We start from the raw sequence: 18,415 nt of genomic DNA, 5'->3' as shown, positions 1-18,415 counted from the left end.
CAAAATGAATTGTATGAGACACAAGATCTGCAAAAGGTAATCAGGGACAGTTGTGAAAAATCAACATTGATTGCAGACAATTTACAGTTAAGACACATGAGAAACTCAGAACTGTATTTGAAACTAAATGTCCATACTGTAAACAGGTTGTTGGTAAATGTAAGAGTCTGTAGTGCCAATCCCAAAGTCTGCCAGGAAAGAGTTAAGTTTAGAGTGTCTCTTTCTTCTTTGGCTTGGCTTCGCGGACGAAGATTTATGGAGGGGGTAAAAGTCCACGTCAGCTGCAGGCTCGTTTGTGGCTGACAAGTCCGATGCGGGACAGGCAGACACGGTTGCAGCGGCTGCAGGGGAAAATTGGTTGGTTGGGGTTGGGTGTTGGGTTTTTCCTCCTTTGCCTTTTGTCAGTGAGGTGGGCTCTGCGGTCTTCTTCAAAGGAGGTTGCTGCCCGCCAAACTGTGAGGCGCCAAGATGCACGGTTTGAGGCGATATCAGCCCACTGGCGGTGGTCAATGGGGCAGGCACCAAGAGATTTCTTTAGGCAGTCCTTGTACCTTTTCTTTGGTGCACCTCTGTCACGGTGGCCAACGGAGAGCTCGCCATATAACACGATCTTGGGAAGGCGATGGTCCTCCATTCTGGAGACGTGACCCATCCAGCGCAGCTGGATCTTCAGCAGCGTGGACTCGATGCTGTCGACCTCTGCCATCTCGAGTACTTCGACGTTAGGGATGAAAGCGCTCCAATGGATGTTGAGGATGGAGCGGAGACAACGCTGGTGGAAGCGTTCTAGGAGCCGTAGGTGATGCCGGTAGAGGACCCATGATTCGGAGCCGAACAGGAGTGTGGGTATGACAACGGCTCTGTATACGCTTATCTTTGTGAGGTTTTTCAGTTGGTTGTTTTTCCAGACTCTTTTGTGTAGTCTTCCAAAGGCGCTATTTGCCTTGGCGAGTCTGTTGTCTATCTCATTGTCGATCCTTGCATCTGATGAATGTCTAGTAGCAGCTGAAACCAACAATGACATACAGGAGCTGGCAGGTGGCGCTCTACAGAGCGATGGTCCATTGCTGCTCAAAATCTGCAGTGTCATACAGGAGGTGGCAGGTGAAGCTCTCCAGAGCGACTGCCAGAGCCGCAAAAAAATCTTCTGGCTGTCCAGCCGGCGTGTAGGCAATGCTATGTTGAGCAGGAGACCAAACTCTGTTGCAATGAGTTTTCCCTGCAGTTCGAGGTCTCAGACAGGCGATAAAAATCTTTTATTTCACAGGTCAATACCTGGGTCGATTCTTTCATTGGGTGGGGGTTGGCTGCCTACCCTCCAGGACATGTGCTCTTCTCTCGGGGGAGTTAATAGTTGTCCCTCGGAACCCAGGCTTCATCCCTTGGGTGGGGGTTGCTGGTTGTTCCTGGGTTCAGTAGTTTTCCCTGTGGGAGTAACTGGTTGAAACATGGGTGGGTGGGGGGGGGGGGGTGCGGGGGCTCCCTCCAGTCACAGCTACTGAGATACAAATGATTCAAAGTCTGAAGAGGCAAGTTTGAAAAACCTGTGTTGACAACAGCAGACCTTTCTGATTTATGACCCCTTCAGATACTGGAGTTTGGGGAGTGTAAACATTTTGCAAAACTGTGGCTACCATGCTATGCTTTGTCAAGCATTTCCAGGTAGCTTTTGATGTATACAACAGTTTTGCCTAGTCATTGCAGCTGGTTTCTCAGTTTGTGAGGCAGAAAACAACAGTTTAGGTCATATCGTTTTGACTTTCCAAACCTGTTGCATGTTCAGTCGACCGTGTAGTGAAGCGATGACCTCGTGCTTGATTAATGTCTTTGTTGATGACCTGCTGAAGTTGTTTGTAAAATCTAGTTAGCCAGTTTGTGGCAAACTAGCTGTGTTGTGCAGAAATGTTGCAGGTGTTGCTTAGGCTTGCGAAGAGAAGGTTCTTTGTCCACAAGTGAGCTGTTTGCGAAAGTTTGCAGTCATTGCTCAGGATTGCAGAGTTCATTGTTGGGTCTAACCATGGTTAGACCCTTGTCAGGGTCACCAATGTGGCAGATGTAAGTTATGTAAGAGCACACCTCCGGTGAAGAGCAAAAGCATTTATTGGTGTGCTGTCAGGCTTGATATAGACAAACAACAGGTGACCTGGCATCATGACATCTGGAGTACATACGTCATGTTGAGTAGGCCAGGGCTTCTCCATAGACCTCTGGGTGCTGCTGAGTCACAAGGCCTCGTAGCTATAGTGACTAGTTGCCAGTAGCTAGGAGCCTGTTGTGTCTAGCTATCTTGAGTTTGGAGCTGTTAGTGCTGGTTCTGCCCATCCATCCCCAGCATACCGCTACAATGCTCCAAATATGGATGACCCTGTATTTTTTGAACGTTTTACCCACTTTTACCTGATTTAAGTCTTTATTGATAAGTGATGTAGGGAGACTTAATTGCTGGTTAGACCAGGTTTTAGATTGTTCTCCTAAACTAATCACCTTGAATAAATTGGCTTTATTCTTTCAGTCTTTTTTTATTAAAATGTTGTGGTCAGTGAGCTGTGCTGCGAACGAAAGAAAGAAAAAACAGACAGAAGCTGTGAGTTAAAACAAGCAACTGCCTTTACTAGAATACTCCAAGAGCTGATCAGAAACACTCCCATGATCCTTTGCGCCCCCCTTCCCCCAAGACATTGTGATGTCAGCCTAGTGCATTAATGCCAGTAAGGGCAGTTGGCATGTGGTCACTCAGGCTGACCATGTGGAGCAACTGTGCTCCTCGTTCAAGGTGGGAGAGGCCGAAGGTGCAGCTAAGGATCACCTTAATTGTCTCATACTTGTTGGTGGCTGATGTAAGAAATGGATGATTCGTCTAATGGTCTCCTGTTCAAGCGAACTGACACCATAGTAATATATTGTGGAGTCTGAGGTAATCTGCCTGATCTGAAACTGGGCCTCAGCCTGTTTGAACCAGACTAGCGGCTGTGAGATCCAAAAGCGACACTGCATTCTGTGCATTCGTGCCATTCATCATGGAGTTCAAAATGCTGTTTTGGTCCGTTGGGGTCACCATGGTGGTCAGTGTGCTGTGCAGCATACAAAAGAAAAAAAACACACACAGAAGCTGTGAGTGAGTTGAACCAACCAACTGACTACTGGAACTCACTGAGAGTTTATCAGCATAACCCCCATGATCCTTGTGGCCCCCCAACTGGGACCTCTGGGACCCGGTTTGCTTGCAGATCAGTACAGACTGCTACAATGTGGTATTATTGATGTCTGGCATTTTTTTTCATCCAGTAGACAGGAAATATTTTTTTTCTTCTGTTCATTAAACATATTCACAGATTGACTTTTTTTTGTTGACAGTCAAATAATCCCATTAACTCATTCTTATGAATACAAAAATATAGTTATTTCTGATCATGCTCCTGTTTCACTATCTTTATATTTTCTTGGTCTTCCTCAAATAAATAGACACTGCATTTCAGTTCAATTGTGCCATCTGTTAAGGAATTTTTAAAGGTTTTTTGAGGAAAAAATTACTCTTTTTTGAAAAAATTACTGTGGAAAAGACTTTGAGTCTTAATGTTTGGGATGTTTTTAAGGTTTTTATTAGGGGACAAATCATTTCTTACACTGCAACCATGAGGAAAAAGGGTAATCAAGAGAAAATTGAGAGCTAACCAACTGAAACAATTAGATCAAATATATGCTCTGGCTCCAGATCCTGCTCTATATAAGTGGTGTATTGAAATTAAAGCCAAATATAACCATATAACATTTACAGCACAGAAACAGGCCAGATGGCTCTTCTAGTCCATGCCAAACACCTTCTCCCACCTAGTCCCATTGACCTGCACCTGGTCCATAACCCGCCACACCTCTATCGTCCATATACTTATCCAACTTTTCCTTAAATATTAAAATCGAACCCGCATCTATCACTTCAGCCAGAAGATCATTCCATACTTCCACCACCATCTGAATGAAGAAATTCCCCACACTCAATGGAAAAAGCTTGTCCACATTGACTCTTTCCGTTCCTCTCATAATTTAAAATACCTCTATCAAATCATACACTCCAGGGAATATAGTGCCACCTGTTCAACCTTTCCCTGTAACTCAAACCCTGAAACTCATGCAACATTCTTGTAAATCTCCTCTGCATTCTCTCTATTCTCTTTATATTCTTCTGATAATTCGGTGACCAAAAATGCACATAATATTCCAAATATGGCTTCACCAATGCCTTATACAACTTCAACATAACATCCAACTCCAACATAATATCCCAACTCCTGTATTAATGAAGGCCAATATTATCAAATGCTTTCTTCACCACCCTATCAACATGTGACTCAACATACAGGGAATTATGTACCAGAATTGACCTCCCTTTAACGTATCAAATTGAAAGCCAACTTTTAAAAGCAAAAAGTCAATTTTATACCCAATGAGATAAAACAGGTAAACTATTGGACTTAGAAGCCAAATATCAAATTAAAGAAATTTGTAATGCTCATGATGACATGACAATTGATCATTTAGAAATAAATGATATTTTTAAAGAATTTTATTCTGAACTGTACAGTTCTGATTCTCCTAAGGATAATATTGTAAAGAATAATTTTTTAGATAAATTGATTATTCCTGTATTATCTACTTCTAATCAAAAGCAATTGGATTAACCTATTTCCCATGAAGAATTTTTTTGAAGCTGAGCGTTGGCTATAATCTAGGAAGTCACCAGGCCCTGATGGATTTCCTTGAGAATTTTATAGGGCCTTTTCCTCATTACTTACACCTTATTTATGTTCTGTTCTTTTTGATTCTTTTAAATTTTGCAAGTTGCCAGTCTTTTTATGAGGCTTCTAGTTCACTCATTCTTTAAAAAAAATCCAGCCAATTGCTCCTCATATAGGCCAATTTCTTTACTCAACGTTGACATGAAAATTCTATCTAAAGTTTTGGCTCGTGGATTTGAAAATATTTTACCACTTATTATATCTGATGAGCAAACTGGATTTATTAGAAAAATCCGTACTCCCATTTCAATATATACCATTTACCAAATATTATATACTGTCCTTCTAAAGAGATTTTGGAATATGTGATATCTCTCGATGCAGAGAAGGCTTTTGATCATGTAGAATGGATTTATTTAAGACTTTAGAAAAATTTAATTTGGGGATGGTTTTATTCAATGGATTAAATAACTATATTTATCCCCTTCTGCCTGTATTATTACTAATTTTCTTATATCTAAACTATTTAGATTTCATCGTGGAACCAGACAAGGATATCCTTTAATCCACTGCTTTTTGACCTGGCTTTAGAACCCTTAGCTATTGCTTTTTGAAAATCTAATTATTCTACTGACATTTTAAGGAAGGGCCCAGTCCACAAAGTTTCGTTGAATGGTGATGATTGATTGCTTTATATTTCTAATCTCCTGACTTCATTGCCTTCTTTAATTTCTCATTTCAGTCAATTTTCAGGTTATAAGTAAAATTTTCATAAGAATGAGCTTTTTCGTTTGAATAATTTGACACCAATAAATACTAACCTTCCTTTTAAGATTGTAAGAAATCAATACCTATTTAAGTGTTACAATGATCAAAAACCATAAAAACATTCAAAGAAAATTTTCTCACTTTAATAAAATATGTGAGAGGGGCATTATCAAATTGGTCACCCTTTCTTTATCATTGGTTGGTCAAAGCAACTCTATTAAAATGAATATATTACCTAAATTTATATACCTTTTTCAGGCTTTTTTTTAATTCCCCTGACTCAATTTTATATATGGAAGATCAAACATCCTCACCTAAGTAAAGTCCAATTACAAAAACTTAAAATGAATGGAGGTTTAGCCTTACCAAACTTTAGTTTTTATTATTGGGCAGTCAATATACAAAACCTCACATTTTGGTTATATTATAATAACCGTGAAGACTGTCCAATATGGATCTCTCTGGAATCTAACATTGTTCCAAAATTTTCTCTGATCTCTCTTATTTTTTGAATATTTTAAAGAATTTTCAATCAACCTGCAGTCAAAATTAAGAATAATAAAAAAGAAAAAAACATAAATATCAATAATATTAACAAAATAATGCAAGTATCAATCTGCCTGTTGATATTAAAGAAAGTGGGAAAAAGTCATCAATTATTATAAAGAAAAATAACAATAATACTGCAAAAATGCAAATTCAATGTCCATGTTGAACCAAAGGGAGAAAAAGAAATTAGAAAGATTATAAAAATCTGCCCAGCCTCAAGAAACAGGAAGAAGAAAGAGTAAGAAAAGAGAAAGAATAAGAAAAAGAAAAGATTAGCTTCACCTTGGATAAACCCCACTCCCATCAAGGGACAAATAACGACTTATCTAGGATCCTTGGCCCTTTAAATCATTAAAGATTTACCCCCATGTACATTAGGAATGTATACCACATTATTGAAAATATATCATACCTGTTACTGAGGTCATAGGTGATCTTCCAGCGGGCTAAACCTAGTTGGGAAATTACATTTCCAAGTAACTGCTATGCATTTCCTGGTCACTGCTAAAGCAAGCTTAACAAATTTTAATTGATATTTTGACAGCCTCATTTTAGGTTTTATGCCTTGTAAATTGCCCAATAAAATAATTCAGATGCCTGAGGGTATCAAATTTCAGTATTTTTTTTCCAGATTACCCAGGTCTTCCCAGAAAGGCCTCACTTTAGGGCATGACCAGGTTGAATGGAGGAAAGTACCTATTTCTTGACCACATTGAAAACATTGGTCTGATATTCCTGATTTCAAATTATGTAATTTTTGTGGAGTAAGGTATAGCTGATGCAAGAAGTTATATTGCACCAGCTGTGAATCATGTTAATCATACTGTCCCGACATAAGTCGGACCAGCAAAATGGATCAATTTTTATACCCAAATCTGATTCCCACCTTTGTCCTGATTTATCAAGCCTTTGTTCTCTTATCTCTCTTCTTGGATCCTCACTTCCTATAACTTTAAATAAATTAACTAATAATCCAGTAGTTAAACATACTTTGAGGATATTGATACAATTTTTTTAAAAAATTTGGCTTATTGAGATTTTTTCTCTCTCTAGTCCTATTTTTTTCTAATTATTTCTTTAAACCTTCTATGATTCATGTAACTTTTAAAAGAATGGTATAGATTGGGCATTAAATATTTTAAAGATTTATTTGTTGAGGAGAGTTTTACTTCCTTTGAACAACTTTCAGTTAAATACAGTCTACCAAATACTAATTTTTTTCATTATCTACAGATTAGAGATATTTTCCCCCATCGTGAGTACATACATTTCCTAAGAATTTAATTGATGTAAGTTTTAATTTACAACCTTTCTATAATGGTTCAATATCTAACAGTTATGACATGCTGTTGAGAATGAAAGGTTCCCTAAGATAACATTTAAAAAGCCTGGGAACAGGATCTACAGGTTTCAATTTCTGAAGAAACTTGGAATGTAATTTTCAAATTGGTTAATACCTTTTCTTTATGTGCCTACCCTTCTCTCCTATAATTTAAAGTAATCCATAAGGCTCACATGTCCAAAGTCAAACTATCTTGTTTTTATGCAGATGTATCCCCTCATTGTAATAAAACCAACAATAGAGATGCTTCATTAATTCATGTGTTCTGGACATGTCAGGGGCTTGAAAGATATTGGAATGAAGTATTTCAAACTTTCTCTGCACCTTTTGAAGTTAATCTTAAACCTAATCCCTTAACTTGGTATTGTTGGAGTGATATAACTTTAATAGTATCTGAGCTGCATGTATTAGATTTTTATTTCTCTTATGGCTAGGCAGGCAGTGTTGGCCAGATGGAGGGATGTTACCTCGCCTCATCTTGCTCAGAGGCTACGTGACATCATGTGCTCCTGCAATAACACTCACAACCAGACGGGTTGAGCTCAGTGAGTAGAATGGTTTATTGCAGGCTACTGGACTGCACTTATACTCCCAGCCTGGACCTGGCTGAGAACTGTGCTGGAGGGCGCTGATGTCACCAGGGCGTCACATGGACCCCCAGTGCGGGTTTCTGAGCCCTGTGCTGGGAGGAAGGGAAAACCACTGACGGCGCCATTTTGGCCGGCTGCACTGCTGCGTGGCTTACAAGCGGGGCCGGTTCGCCTGCCTAGTGGTGAGCCGCCACACAGCCCTCCCAGAACCGGCGCCAATGTCCTTTATCGCTGGGCGGCCTCGATTCTTGGGCTGGGCTACGATCACAGACTCGGTGGGATCGAGGTGCGCTGATGTCAGCCTGTCCATGGTAAACAGTTCCCACCTGCCGCCAATGTCCAGCGTGAATGTGGAGCTGGAATGCTGCACAACCCTATACGGCCCCTCGTACAGTTGCTGCAGAAGTGCCACGGTTGGGCACCGCCGAACAAAAATGTACTCTGTGAAAAGCAATTCGCCGGGAACGTGAGACGGGCGGATGCCATGCCTGGGCAGCGGTGGGGGTTCGAACAAGTCCAAGCGTGCCCTGAGGTGAGGAAATAGTTCGTGCAGCAACTGCTGGGGATTGTGAGGTGCATTGTTGAACTCACCAGGTAGTGCCAGCAGCGCACTGTAGACCAGCTCAGCAGATGACAGCTGCAGATCTTCCTTGGCAGTGCAGCTGATGCCCAGGAACACCCAAGGCAGTTTGTCCACCCAGTCAGGACTGGTGGGGCAGGCCATGATTGCTGACTTAAGGTGGCAGTGCAGATGTTCGACCAGTCCATTGGCCTGCGATTGGTAGGCAGTGGTGAGGTGTAGCTGGATCCCCAACCTGTTGGCGAGCTGTGCCCAGAGTGCAGGTGTGAACTGGGCGCCCCAATCGCTGGTGAGATGACCCAGGACGCCAGACTGGGCGACCCAACCATGCAACAGTGCTCAGGAGCAGGAGTCGGTGGAGGCGTCTGGCATCGGGATCGCCTTGGACCAGCGAGTGGTACAGTCCACCATCGTAAACAGGTAATGGTTGCCCTGGGAAACGGGTAATGGCCCAACGATCTCCACATGAATGTGGCTAAACCATTCCCGTATGTGCTCGAACTCCTGTACGTGCGCCCTGGTGTGCCTGTGCACCTTGGATGTCTGGCAATGGGTGCATGTTCTGGCCCAGCCCGCGATCTGCTTCCGCAGCCTATGCCATACAAACCGTTCTGCCACCATCCAGACCATGAACCGATGTGAAAGTCGTGCATGTGATGGAAGACCTGTCTGTGCCACCGCTGGGGAACCACTGGTCGTGGGGTGCCCATGGAGATATCACACAGGATGGTGCCTCACCACTTGTAGTTGGGAGGTCTTGGAACCGCAGGCCCGTGATAGTGGTCTTGAAGGCCCTCATCTCCTCATCAGACTTCTGGTCCTGGGCGAGCTGGTCGAAGTCGAGGCCGGGCGTCAGCACATAGATGGCCGGTCGCGAGAGTACATCAGAAACCACATTGTCCTTCCCCGCCGTGTGCCGAATGTCGGTGGTAAACTCTGACACGAAGGAGAGGCGACGATGCTGGCGGCCCGACCAGGGATCCTTTGCCATCGCGAGCGTCTGGGTGAGGGGTTTGTGGGCATGCTGATCGAGGCCATCTGCAGTTACTCCAAGCAGGAGGCATCGAGGTGAATGGCCTGGAAGGTACGGGGATCCAACAGGCGCCTACCTCGAATGTCCACCAGAAGCTCGTGTGCGAGGAGGAAGTCTGCACCCAGGATGGTGAAACTCCACGTGAAATTTCGTTGGCTGATCTGGAAGTGGACTGTCTTGTCTCCATACATCCTGATTTCTGTTGCGTTGGCCACACGGAGGGGAGATCCACGAGGTTGGTTCCTGGTCATGATGGCTCCATTGTCAATGAGGAATCGCCGACCGCTGACTGAGGTGGAGGAGGCTGTGTACTTGGCCAGCCACCACAGCCATTAACAGCGACCGGCATGGTCGTTTCCCTGGAACGAGCAGGGTTGATGACACTTCCGAGCCTTGGCTCCCCAGCACTGGTGGTAGAAGCAGAGGCCTGGGGCAGATGCTGTGGCCTTGGTTATGCTCTTGGGGGCCCCTGCAGGGGCTGGATGCTCTACTGCAGAGCTAGGGGCAGGCTTGGCATGGATGTGCCTGTGCCTTGTGACCTGCTGGACCCCTGAGCCCTCCAGGAATCATGCGAGCCATAGCTCTTGGGCCTATTGGGCGATCTTCCTCAGGTTGGTGAAGCTCTCCTGGACCAGCGGCGGCCGGATGTCCCCGGGCATATGGTGGAGGAAAATGCACTCGAAGAGTGGGCAGTTGGTGTGCTCATCCATGAGCGTGAGCATCTCGTCCATCAGCTCTATCGGAGACCTGACACCCAGGGCGTCAAGGTGCAGCATCCAAGCGGCACGCTGGTGTCTGGATAGAATGAGGGATCCGGTAAGCACTCCCTTGATGGTCTTCGACGGGTGGGTACTGAACGAGGTGCAGCACGCATCTGGCAGTGGCCTGGTCCAGGGCAGCGTCCACACGGTAGAATTTGGTTGTTTCTGATTAAATCTGGCAGAGGTGAAACTGAGCCTCCGCGTGGCTGAACCAGGTCTCCGGCTCCTGAACACAGAATTCAGGCAGTTTTATGGCTATAGCGCTGATCCCAGGCTCGCTCATGATGGGCTCAAAGACATTTGAACCAGTCGGGGTCACTAATTGTAGCGGCAGCTACACTGCTCCTGAAGGAACACACGCAACCAGACGGGTTGAGCTCAGTGAGCAGACTGGTTTATTGCAGGCTGCTGGGCTGCACTTATACTCCCAGCCCGGACCTGGCTGAGAACCACGCTGGAGGGTGCTGACATCATCCGGGTGTCACGTGGTCCCCCAGTGCGGGCTTCTGAGCCCCATGCTGGGAGGAAGGGAAAACCCCTGACAGCGCCATTTTGGCCATCTGCCCCGCCCAGTGGCTGTTTCGCCTGCCTGGTGGTGAGCCACCACAGTAGAACTGTTGACTAATGAAGTAATTTATCACTGTGATAAGAATTCTGCCTTCCTTTTTTATTCTGGCCGAACAGCTTCTTTCTTGGTAGTGGGCTTAGATTTTCTCAATATAATATAATGTTTGATTAAAATGTGGAGTACCTTGGATGAAATGATACATGATTTAAGTGTAATGCATCTTTTGACTTTTAACATATATCCGTATGTACTCTGTATCTTTGGATGTGGAATTTCAATGTTAATAATATTGGGAAAAAAAGTTCATGATTGGTAAGTGGTGTGACTTCCGATGGGTGAATTATATTGTGAAGGGTTGTGGCTGTTACGAGACAGTAATGCCCACTACCCGTTTGGAAGACATACCACCTGCCAATCAAGGTTTGCCCCTGATCCACCCATCAGTGCACACCTGACAATTCATTGGCCTAAGTACCTTAGTATTATTACTGCTCTATGCAAAAGTATTGTTACCAAACTGAAACTAAGACTGAATGTAATTAATCACTGTAAATGAAATGAAACACTGCCGATGCTGGAAATCTGAAATAAAAACAGAAAATAGTGGAAACAACCAGATCAGACTGCATCAGTGGAGAGAAACTGAGTTAATGGTTAAGATCAATTCTAATTATGTCACAATTGAAAAGGCCATAGTTCTACCTTTGAAACAGATGTTTCCCTGTAGTGTACCACTAAGAATGCTTTGGGGATATATTTTAATAACTACTTTCTATGATTGCATTGAAATGATGCTGGCAGGAGATGTTACCTGGTAAACTGTGCATTTTGGCATGTTTTCCCCCACATTCATTCAATAATATCAAGACATTCGCAATTAAAAATTTATAGCATGAATCTGCATGTTTGTGTAGATTGCCTACACTCTTTCATCCAACACAACTGTCACCACAGAGCTTTCCAGAACTACTGCTTTTCATTCATAGAGCTTGGTTTATTAATAATTTGGCAGCTTTAAATGATAAAAGGTGTAAAGGAAATAAATATAAAAAAACTTTGATATATGAACAAATGCTACATTCGGCAATGGAAAGACGAGTTGATGATGTGGGTGTGGCTGCCAGGAATTGGACCTATCTTTCGCCCTTAAGCTTTTGACTTTCCTGCTGTGCTCTTCTAAACTTTTTTCCAATTTTTATTTTGAACATTTTCAAACAAGCAAGTTCATATAGGTCCATTCTAAATCAACAATTCATTATTAATATTGTCTGTGTTGAACAAATGCTATTTATATATTATAGGTTTCACAGATCAAAACATATTAGTTATGCACATGTATAGTAATGAGCAGGGTGTTACCCCATCAGATAAAATCTATGTGGTGTCAAATGACTGATGAGAAACCCAAGGACAATTATTTATTGGAAATGGACCTCCAGATTTTGTTCTTACTGTGAACAGAATGGGGTTGGCATATTTACCCTTAATTGTATTTATTATTGCTGCTGTCTCCTTATCTCCAAACTGCCCCTTGTGCATACACATCTTCCTTCATGATCCCCATGGTTAACCATGTGCAGGGCTACATTAGATGTAAGAAATGCAAAGTTTGTAGATTAAATAATTGGAGCCATTGGGGCCAGAAAGGCCACAGGTCTCAGTAAAGCAATTGATCTTGATAGTTTGATTTTGATATTATTTTGTTTGTCTGTTCCATGTATACTGGGTCAAGGCTATGAGGTCATTTTGTTTTGTCTTTGAAGGAAGATGCATAATAGTTGGCCATTGCAGTGAGAAATAGCAAAGTGAGAATGAGATAAGACATTGATTTTTGCAGCCATTGTAACCTTTGGATGGGATGGCTGCATGGTTCTTCTGAACTGCTAACTTCACTTAGATGTTCTTTAAAACATGCTGTAGATCTCGCATTTACTATAGCTGCAAAGTATCAGACCACCTTCACTGTTTGCTTATAATATCAAAACTACTCAATCTGAGATTATTGTGAAATAATTTTTTTTCCGCCAACTAAAGATGGGCCCTCGTGTTCCCTTCTCTGCCTAATCACACTCTATCAGTATGTATATCAGTGTGTTTGTCTAAGCTGAAGCTTGAATCGCACATTTTTCATCAGAAAAGAGGTGGATCCACAAAAATTTCCATTCTTATAGGATCTAACAGGGGGAAAAAAAAGACGCTCCCATAGGGCTGATGACCAGATTGAAATATACATTTTAAAAGCTTCAAAGGAGAGAAAAGTAAAGAGACAGGTTGAGAGAGGAAACACCTGGAGTTTGTGACCTTGATAACTAAACATATGACTACCAATAAAATCCAGCATGCTTCACAGACCAGTATCTTAGCATGTCATGGTACTAAGAGTTAGAAAGAGGATGAAACCACAGAGAGTTTGAAAATAAGAATGGAAATGGAGATATTGGCAGAGAAGGCAATTAGGCAAATATGACTATAGATGGGCAAATGGTGTTAGGACAAAGGTACAATAATTTCAGATGAGCTCAACTTAGTGGAAGAAGGAAAACACACCAAGGGGCTATAATAACCAAGTCTGTAGATAAAAATAGTTTCAAAGTCACCATTTACGGCAATAGAAACAAAATCCAACATTTTGTTCAAGCATTTTAACATGTTACTAATCCTGAAATTTTCAGCATCTCAAATTCTCCATTTTCCATATGACATCTATTTTTAATCAAAGTAAAAGCAGAGATTGCTTCCCACCATAATGATTCACCAAGTACTCAAAAAAATGTTCCAGTCCTTTTTCATCTAGTTATTTGCAGAATGATATGTGCAATCTTCATGCTTCACTCAAGTATTGCAGAAAATTTGACTAGGGATGCTGGAATGACAGAAGAGAGATTAGGAGAGACAGCTTTTCCTGTCCAGGTGTTCCATTTACTTGAACTTTGATTAGACCTTACTCTGGTCTCCCCATTCTCCCCCCACCCCGATCATGTGGATGGTCAAAAAATTTTTTCCAGGGCTGAAATGGCTAACATGAGAGGTATATTTTAAGGTGATTTGGAGTATAGCAAAATGCAAGAGGCAAGCTTTTTGACACAGTGGTGGGCGCATGGAATACGGTGGTGGAGGCAGGTACAATGGAATCTTTTAAAAGACTATTATATAGGTACATGAAGTAGAGAAAAATGGAGCATTATTCAGTAGGGAAATTCTAGGCAGTTGTTTGCTAGGTCAGCACAACACTGTGAGCCAAAGGTCATGTATTGTAGATTTCGATTTAACATGCTGTTACATCCAGATTTCAAAACTGCAAAAGGTGCTATTTCAGATCATCAAGTCTATGCATTCTTACAGAGCAATCCCATCAACTCACTAATTTGCCCTGCAACCCTTTCTCCCCACATTTAGCAACTCATCACAGGTTCCACCATTTACTTTGCCTTGAGGCGCAAACTACAGTGGACAATTAACTTTCCAACTTGCAGGTCTTTGGAACGTAGGAGGGAACTGAAACATGTGAGAACATATAAACTCTACACAGACATCACCAGAGGTCAGGATTGGAACCTGGGTCACTGGTGCAGTAGCTCTATTAACTGTGCTGCTGTGCTACCAGTTAATTGCAAACTCTTCTTAATACAGAGTGGCAAAATAATAAAAGGGAAGTTAATGTAAGGGAGAATAAAATGCAGGGAAATAGGGAGAGAAGATTAATAAAATTGCTCTGCAGAGAGACAGTGGGTCAAAAAAGCCTCCACTGGTTTCATAATCAGATGGTGTGCTGTTCTGCCTAATACAAGGGGTAATCAAGTTTCCAAAGGGATCTTTGTCTTTATTTAAATGTGTCCACTCTTCCGGTTGATGGAATGAGTCTGGACTTGGTGGCAAGGTGAGAGGCTGCATGGGAGATCAAAGGTCACTGCATGTTCTGCATTGTGGTGTTGCTGTCCACAGGTGCCAAAAGTTTGGAAAATACTGAGAAGAGCAACGGCTGGTGATTTTGGCCATTTTGGTGATATTGGGCCAATATCTTCATGTTAAATGAACATCCATCAGAAAAAGGCATGAATTCACAGCTTTGCAAAAATGTGCCAAATTTGAGGAAATTCAGGGAATAATTCATGTTTTAAAGCTTCTCCCTTAGATAATAACGGCATTGTACAATCAGGCACACATCATTTTAACATTCAAATTTTCCTTTAATTTTTTCAGTAAAAGGATAGCACAGTTTCCCACATAAGAGAAAGGATAATAAGAATGAAATCTGCTATGAGGTAATTTATCTGCCATTAAAACCTACTGTGCTGCAGTGCAAAGGCCTTAAACGGTACCATTTGAGTTAACTAACATTTTGCATTGATTTCTTTTCACAGCAAACCTTTTAGGTTTCAAGGAATAATGGAGATCTGTTTAAAGAGAATTGAACTGTCAATCTTAATGTTCTCACTCAGTGGAGGTGATCATGGAAATGTGAGTGACTTTTTGTTTGCTAAAATGAGCTACTTTTAATTTTTTTGACCAAAAAGAACAAATTAAGAATCTGAATGTTAAAATAGTGTGCTAAGATACAATTGAAACAGTACTGCTCCTACTTTGAAGAGATTTATAAAAACATCAATAACTAAAAGCAGAAAGTGCTGGAAATACCCAGGTTAGGCAGCATCAAAAGAATAAGAAAAATAAGTAATGTTTCAGGCCAATAAACTTTCACCAGAAAGAAGATAATCAACCTGAAACATCGAGTCTGGATCTCTCTCCACTGCTGCCTGCCATGCAGATTTCCAGCATCTGCAGGGTTTTATTTATGATTCAAAGGCTGCATCCACACACTTAGCCCTATAACAGCACTTCAAAATATTGGGCTGCTCATCCAATGTGCAGCACTGTATAAAGGGGAAATCCCTAACTAAGTAACAAGATGGCTGGAAGTACTGTATAATCTTTGGTGACTACTGCAGTCTTCCTTCTGCCACTAGATTGCACAATTCCTGGCATCTATCGGAAACAGAATGAGACAATTTAGCAATCAGTGCCACGTTTAACCACATAAATGCCCCATTAACACCACCCATTTCTTCTTCTGTAAAATTGCACATCTATTCCAATTCCAGTTCACCTCTTGCTGTCATCTAACACCTTCATGCCTGTACATTGAAGGTATTCCAGTGTAGACCTGTCTGACCTCTTGTATAAACTGGAGGATGTTGAAAATTCTGCTGTCCATATACTGTTCTATGCACACTTTAACACTGTGCTAGCTGATATCAGCTGGCTTCAGGTTATTTCGGCTCCATTTTAAGAAAATATTATTCTCGTTTCCATCACCTCATTCTCCTGATCTCTAATCTCTTCCCACCCTACAAGCCTCTCAATCTGGCATTTTGAACATTCCAAAATTTAATCACACCATCAGTAGCACTGATGTCTTCAATGGCACACACTGTCTCAAATTCCTAAGCCTCTATGCCTCACTACTTTTCTTTTGAGGAAGCTTCCTAAAAATTAACTAGCTTTGACCATCTCCCTGGCTATCTTGTTACTTGGTGTCACGGTAATATGGCAATATTTCTGCGAAGCACCTTATGATAAATTGCTAACACAAAGGCACTATATAAGACAATTTGTTGATACTGTATTTTAAGGTTCAACAACCAAATTTCCCATTATTAACAATCAGTATAGTTCCAATCAAAACTATTATTGCACAACTTGTTCAACTCATGACTATAATTTGACTTGTGTTAGTTACTTTTGATCTGGAAAAAAAAGTATTTTAGGAAACCCACAAATAATTACTTTACAAAGGATTTTCAGGATATGGAATACATGGTAGCTGTTGATTGAATGTGTAGAATCAATTGAGTTATTAAAAATAGAAGCAAACTCACGACAAAGGTTGGGGTAGCAATCCTTAGTCTCCAGTCACTTGCATGAATTACCACAAAATTATTAATGTTTTGATCTATGCATAACTTTCCCTTCTGATGCTCCAGTCCAGTGAGCGTCCAATGTACAGAGGACCTGTCTCAGAATTTATTAATGCAAGTTTGTCACAATGTTGGATTGACTTTACCTGCAGTTCATTCATCCTTTAATTTATGTGATTTACATAAAATGATATTTGTATCAAGCATTAACACAATACTCAATAAACCAAAAAACATTTTCATTAAAGTTGGGAAGGCCAATTATGTATGCCTTAATTGGACCTTCCTGGATACTTTGGATATTAAATTAAGATGTATACAATCAACTTGTTAAATTAAATCAAGCTATGCTAATTTTTGAAAATATATATCCTTATGTACATTTCATTATTTTGAAAAATGAAATGTTACATTACCAGATATTATGTAATTTATCAAACAATTCTATACACAACCAACAAAACTGAATTATTCCATTGCAAACAAAAAGAAAAACATGAACACAATCCACTTTAGTGTTTGATACATTAAATGTCCAGTTCTTGAAAGAAATCCTTCAGCCATATTTAAATATACAATTCAAAGGTCAATCACCTGGGCAGGTATTTGCATAATTAAGTCCTGAGGAAATGGATGGGAGATGAGCTCAAATTCTTACACTGCTGAACAGACAAGCACTCTAAATGAGCCTGCCAAGTTCAACAGTAAATATTCCAGTAGTATTGTTTTGGAAGTCCATTCTAGTATAGAGTTCTTGTGCTTTGAATTAAAGACGTTTTAATTGAGAAACAGGTGATCTCCAGCTGTGGTGCTGAATCTTCAGTTGTTTCAAAGCTCATTCTGTCCATTTTCCTCTGCAGTTTTAAACATGAGGATGGAATTGTAGATTTTCAGAGCTGGTCCTAGTTTAATACTCATTATTTTCACAATATCTGTCTGAGTCAGCAGTAGAAATGCTTCTCCATCAATTTGCTAAAGACAAAAAAAAGTAGAAATATTCAGTGCTGTATGCAACAATGTGATTTTTCATATATTGAACTTTAAGAATGATCTCTGGGTAACAAATCTTAATTTGTCAACCTTGATTTTCTCTGGTTTATATGTTAAAGCTTGTTCTCTATATGTGCATGAAGCAGTTTGAAAACTTGTTTCTTACAGTGTCAAAAGCACATGGCTTTACTTTACTAACCATAAAAAGAAGACAAACAAAAGGAAATTTATTTTCTTTTAAAATAAGTCATTTGCACATTTTCCTTCTTTCCAGGGTCTATACACCATTCTTCATTCACTGCGAAAATTTCTCCAAGTGGCCAAAGATCAGCTACAGCTAATAAAATAAAATCATTCTCCAGCTTCTCTCTCCCTTTGAGCATCTCCAGGGTCTTCTTTGCACTTCTCCCCCATTGGGTCCATCAGTGAATAGTGTGGCAGGTGTTTGGGAGATAAAGTGGGAAGGGTTTGTTAGAGCAGGTCACACACAAACACTTTAAAACACAGAATTTTTGCAGGAGCTTTTGCAAAAGGGATCAGACTCATGATGGACTGCTATTTGAAAAAGGCAACAAATGTAACAACA

The 18,415-nt window shown here is 41.1% G+C and overlaps 1 protein-coding gene and 1 long non-coding RNA gene across 11 annotated transcripts in view; one reads left to right on the top strand and one right to left on the bottom strand.

Annotated features, from left to right (window-relative positions):
• The first annotated feature begins 2,709 nt into the window (after nt 1-2,709).
• On the top strand, nt 2,710-18,201 carry LOC138736870 (uncharacterized). Of its 5 annotated transcripts, XR_011340640.1 has the most exons (6): nt 2,710-2,837; nt 5,264-5,408; nt 7,284-7,339; nt 15,125-15,186; nt 15,286-15,382; nt 18,104-18,201. It is a non-coding gene; the product is annotated as an uncharacterized lncRNA (long non-coding RNA). The 5 variants fall into 5 exon arrangements; XR_011340639.1 differs by lacking the exon at nt 5,264-5,408; XR_011340638.1 differs by lacking the exon at nt 5,264-5,408 and having other exon boundaries at nt 2,710-2,914.
• The window catches only part of l3mbtl3 (L3MBTL histone methyl-lysine binding protein 3), a 144,180-nt gene continuing 142,740 nt past the window's right edge, over nt 16,976-18,415 (bottom strand). For all 6 annotated transcript variants that reach the window (XM_069886995.1, XM_069886992.1, XM_069886996.1 and 3 more), the window contains one exon: nt 16,976-17,811. In XM_069886995.1, the coding sequence (XP_069743096.1) occupies nt 17,668-17,811 (144 nt within the window). In that variant the 3' untranslated portion in view covers nt 16,976-17,667. The remainder of the gene's footprint in view (nt 17,812-18,415) is intronic.

Source organism: Narcine bancroftii, chromosome 6 (assembly GCF_036971445.1).
Source record: "Narcine bancroftii isolate sNarBan1 chromosome 6, sNarBan1.hap1, whole genome shotgun sequence".
NCBI lineage: Eukaryota > Metazoa > Chordata > Chondrichthyes > Torpediniformes > Narcinidae > Narcine > Narcine bancroftii.
This window is presented reverse-complemented; position numbering and strand designations above follow the sequence as displayed.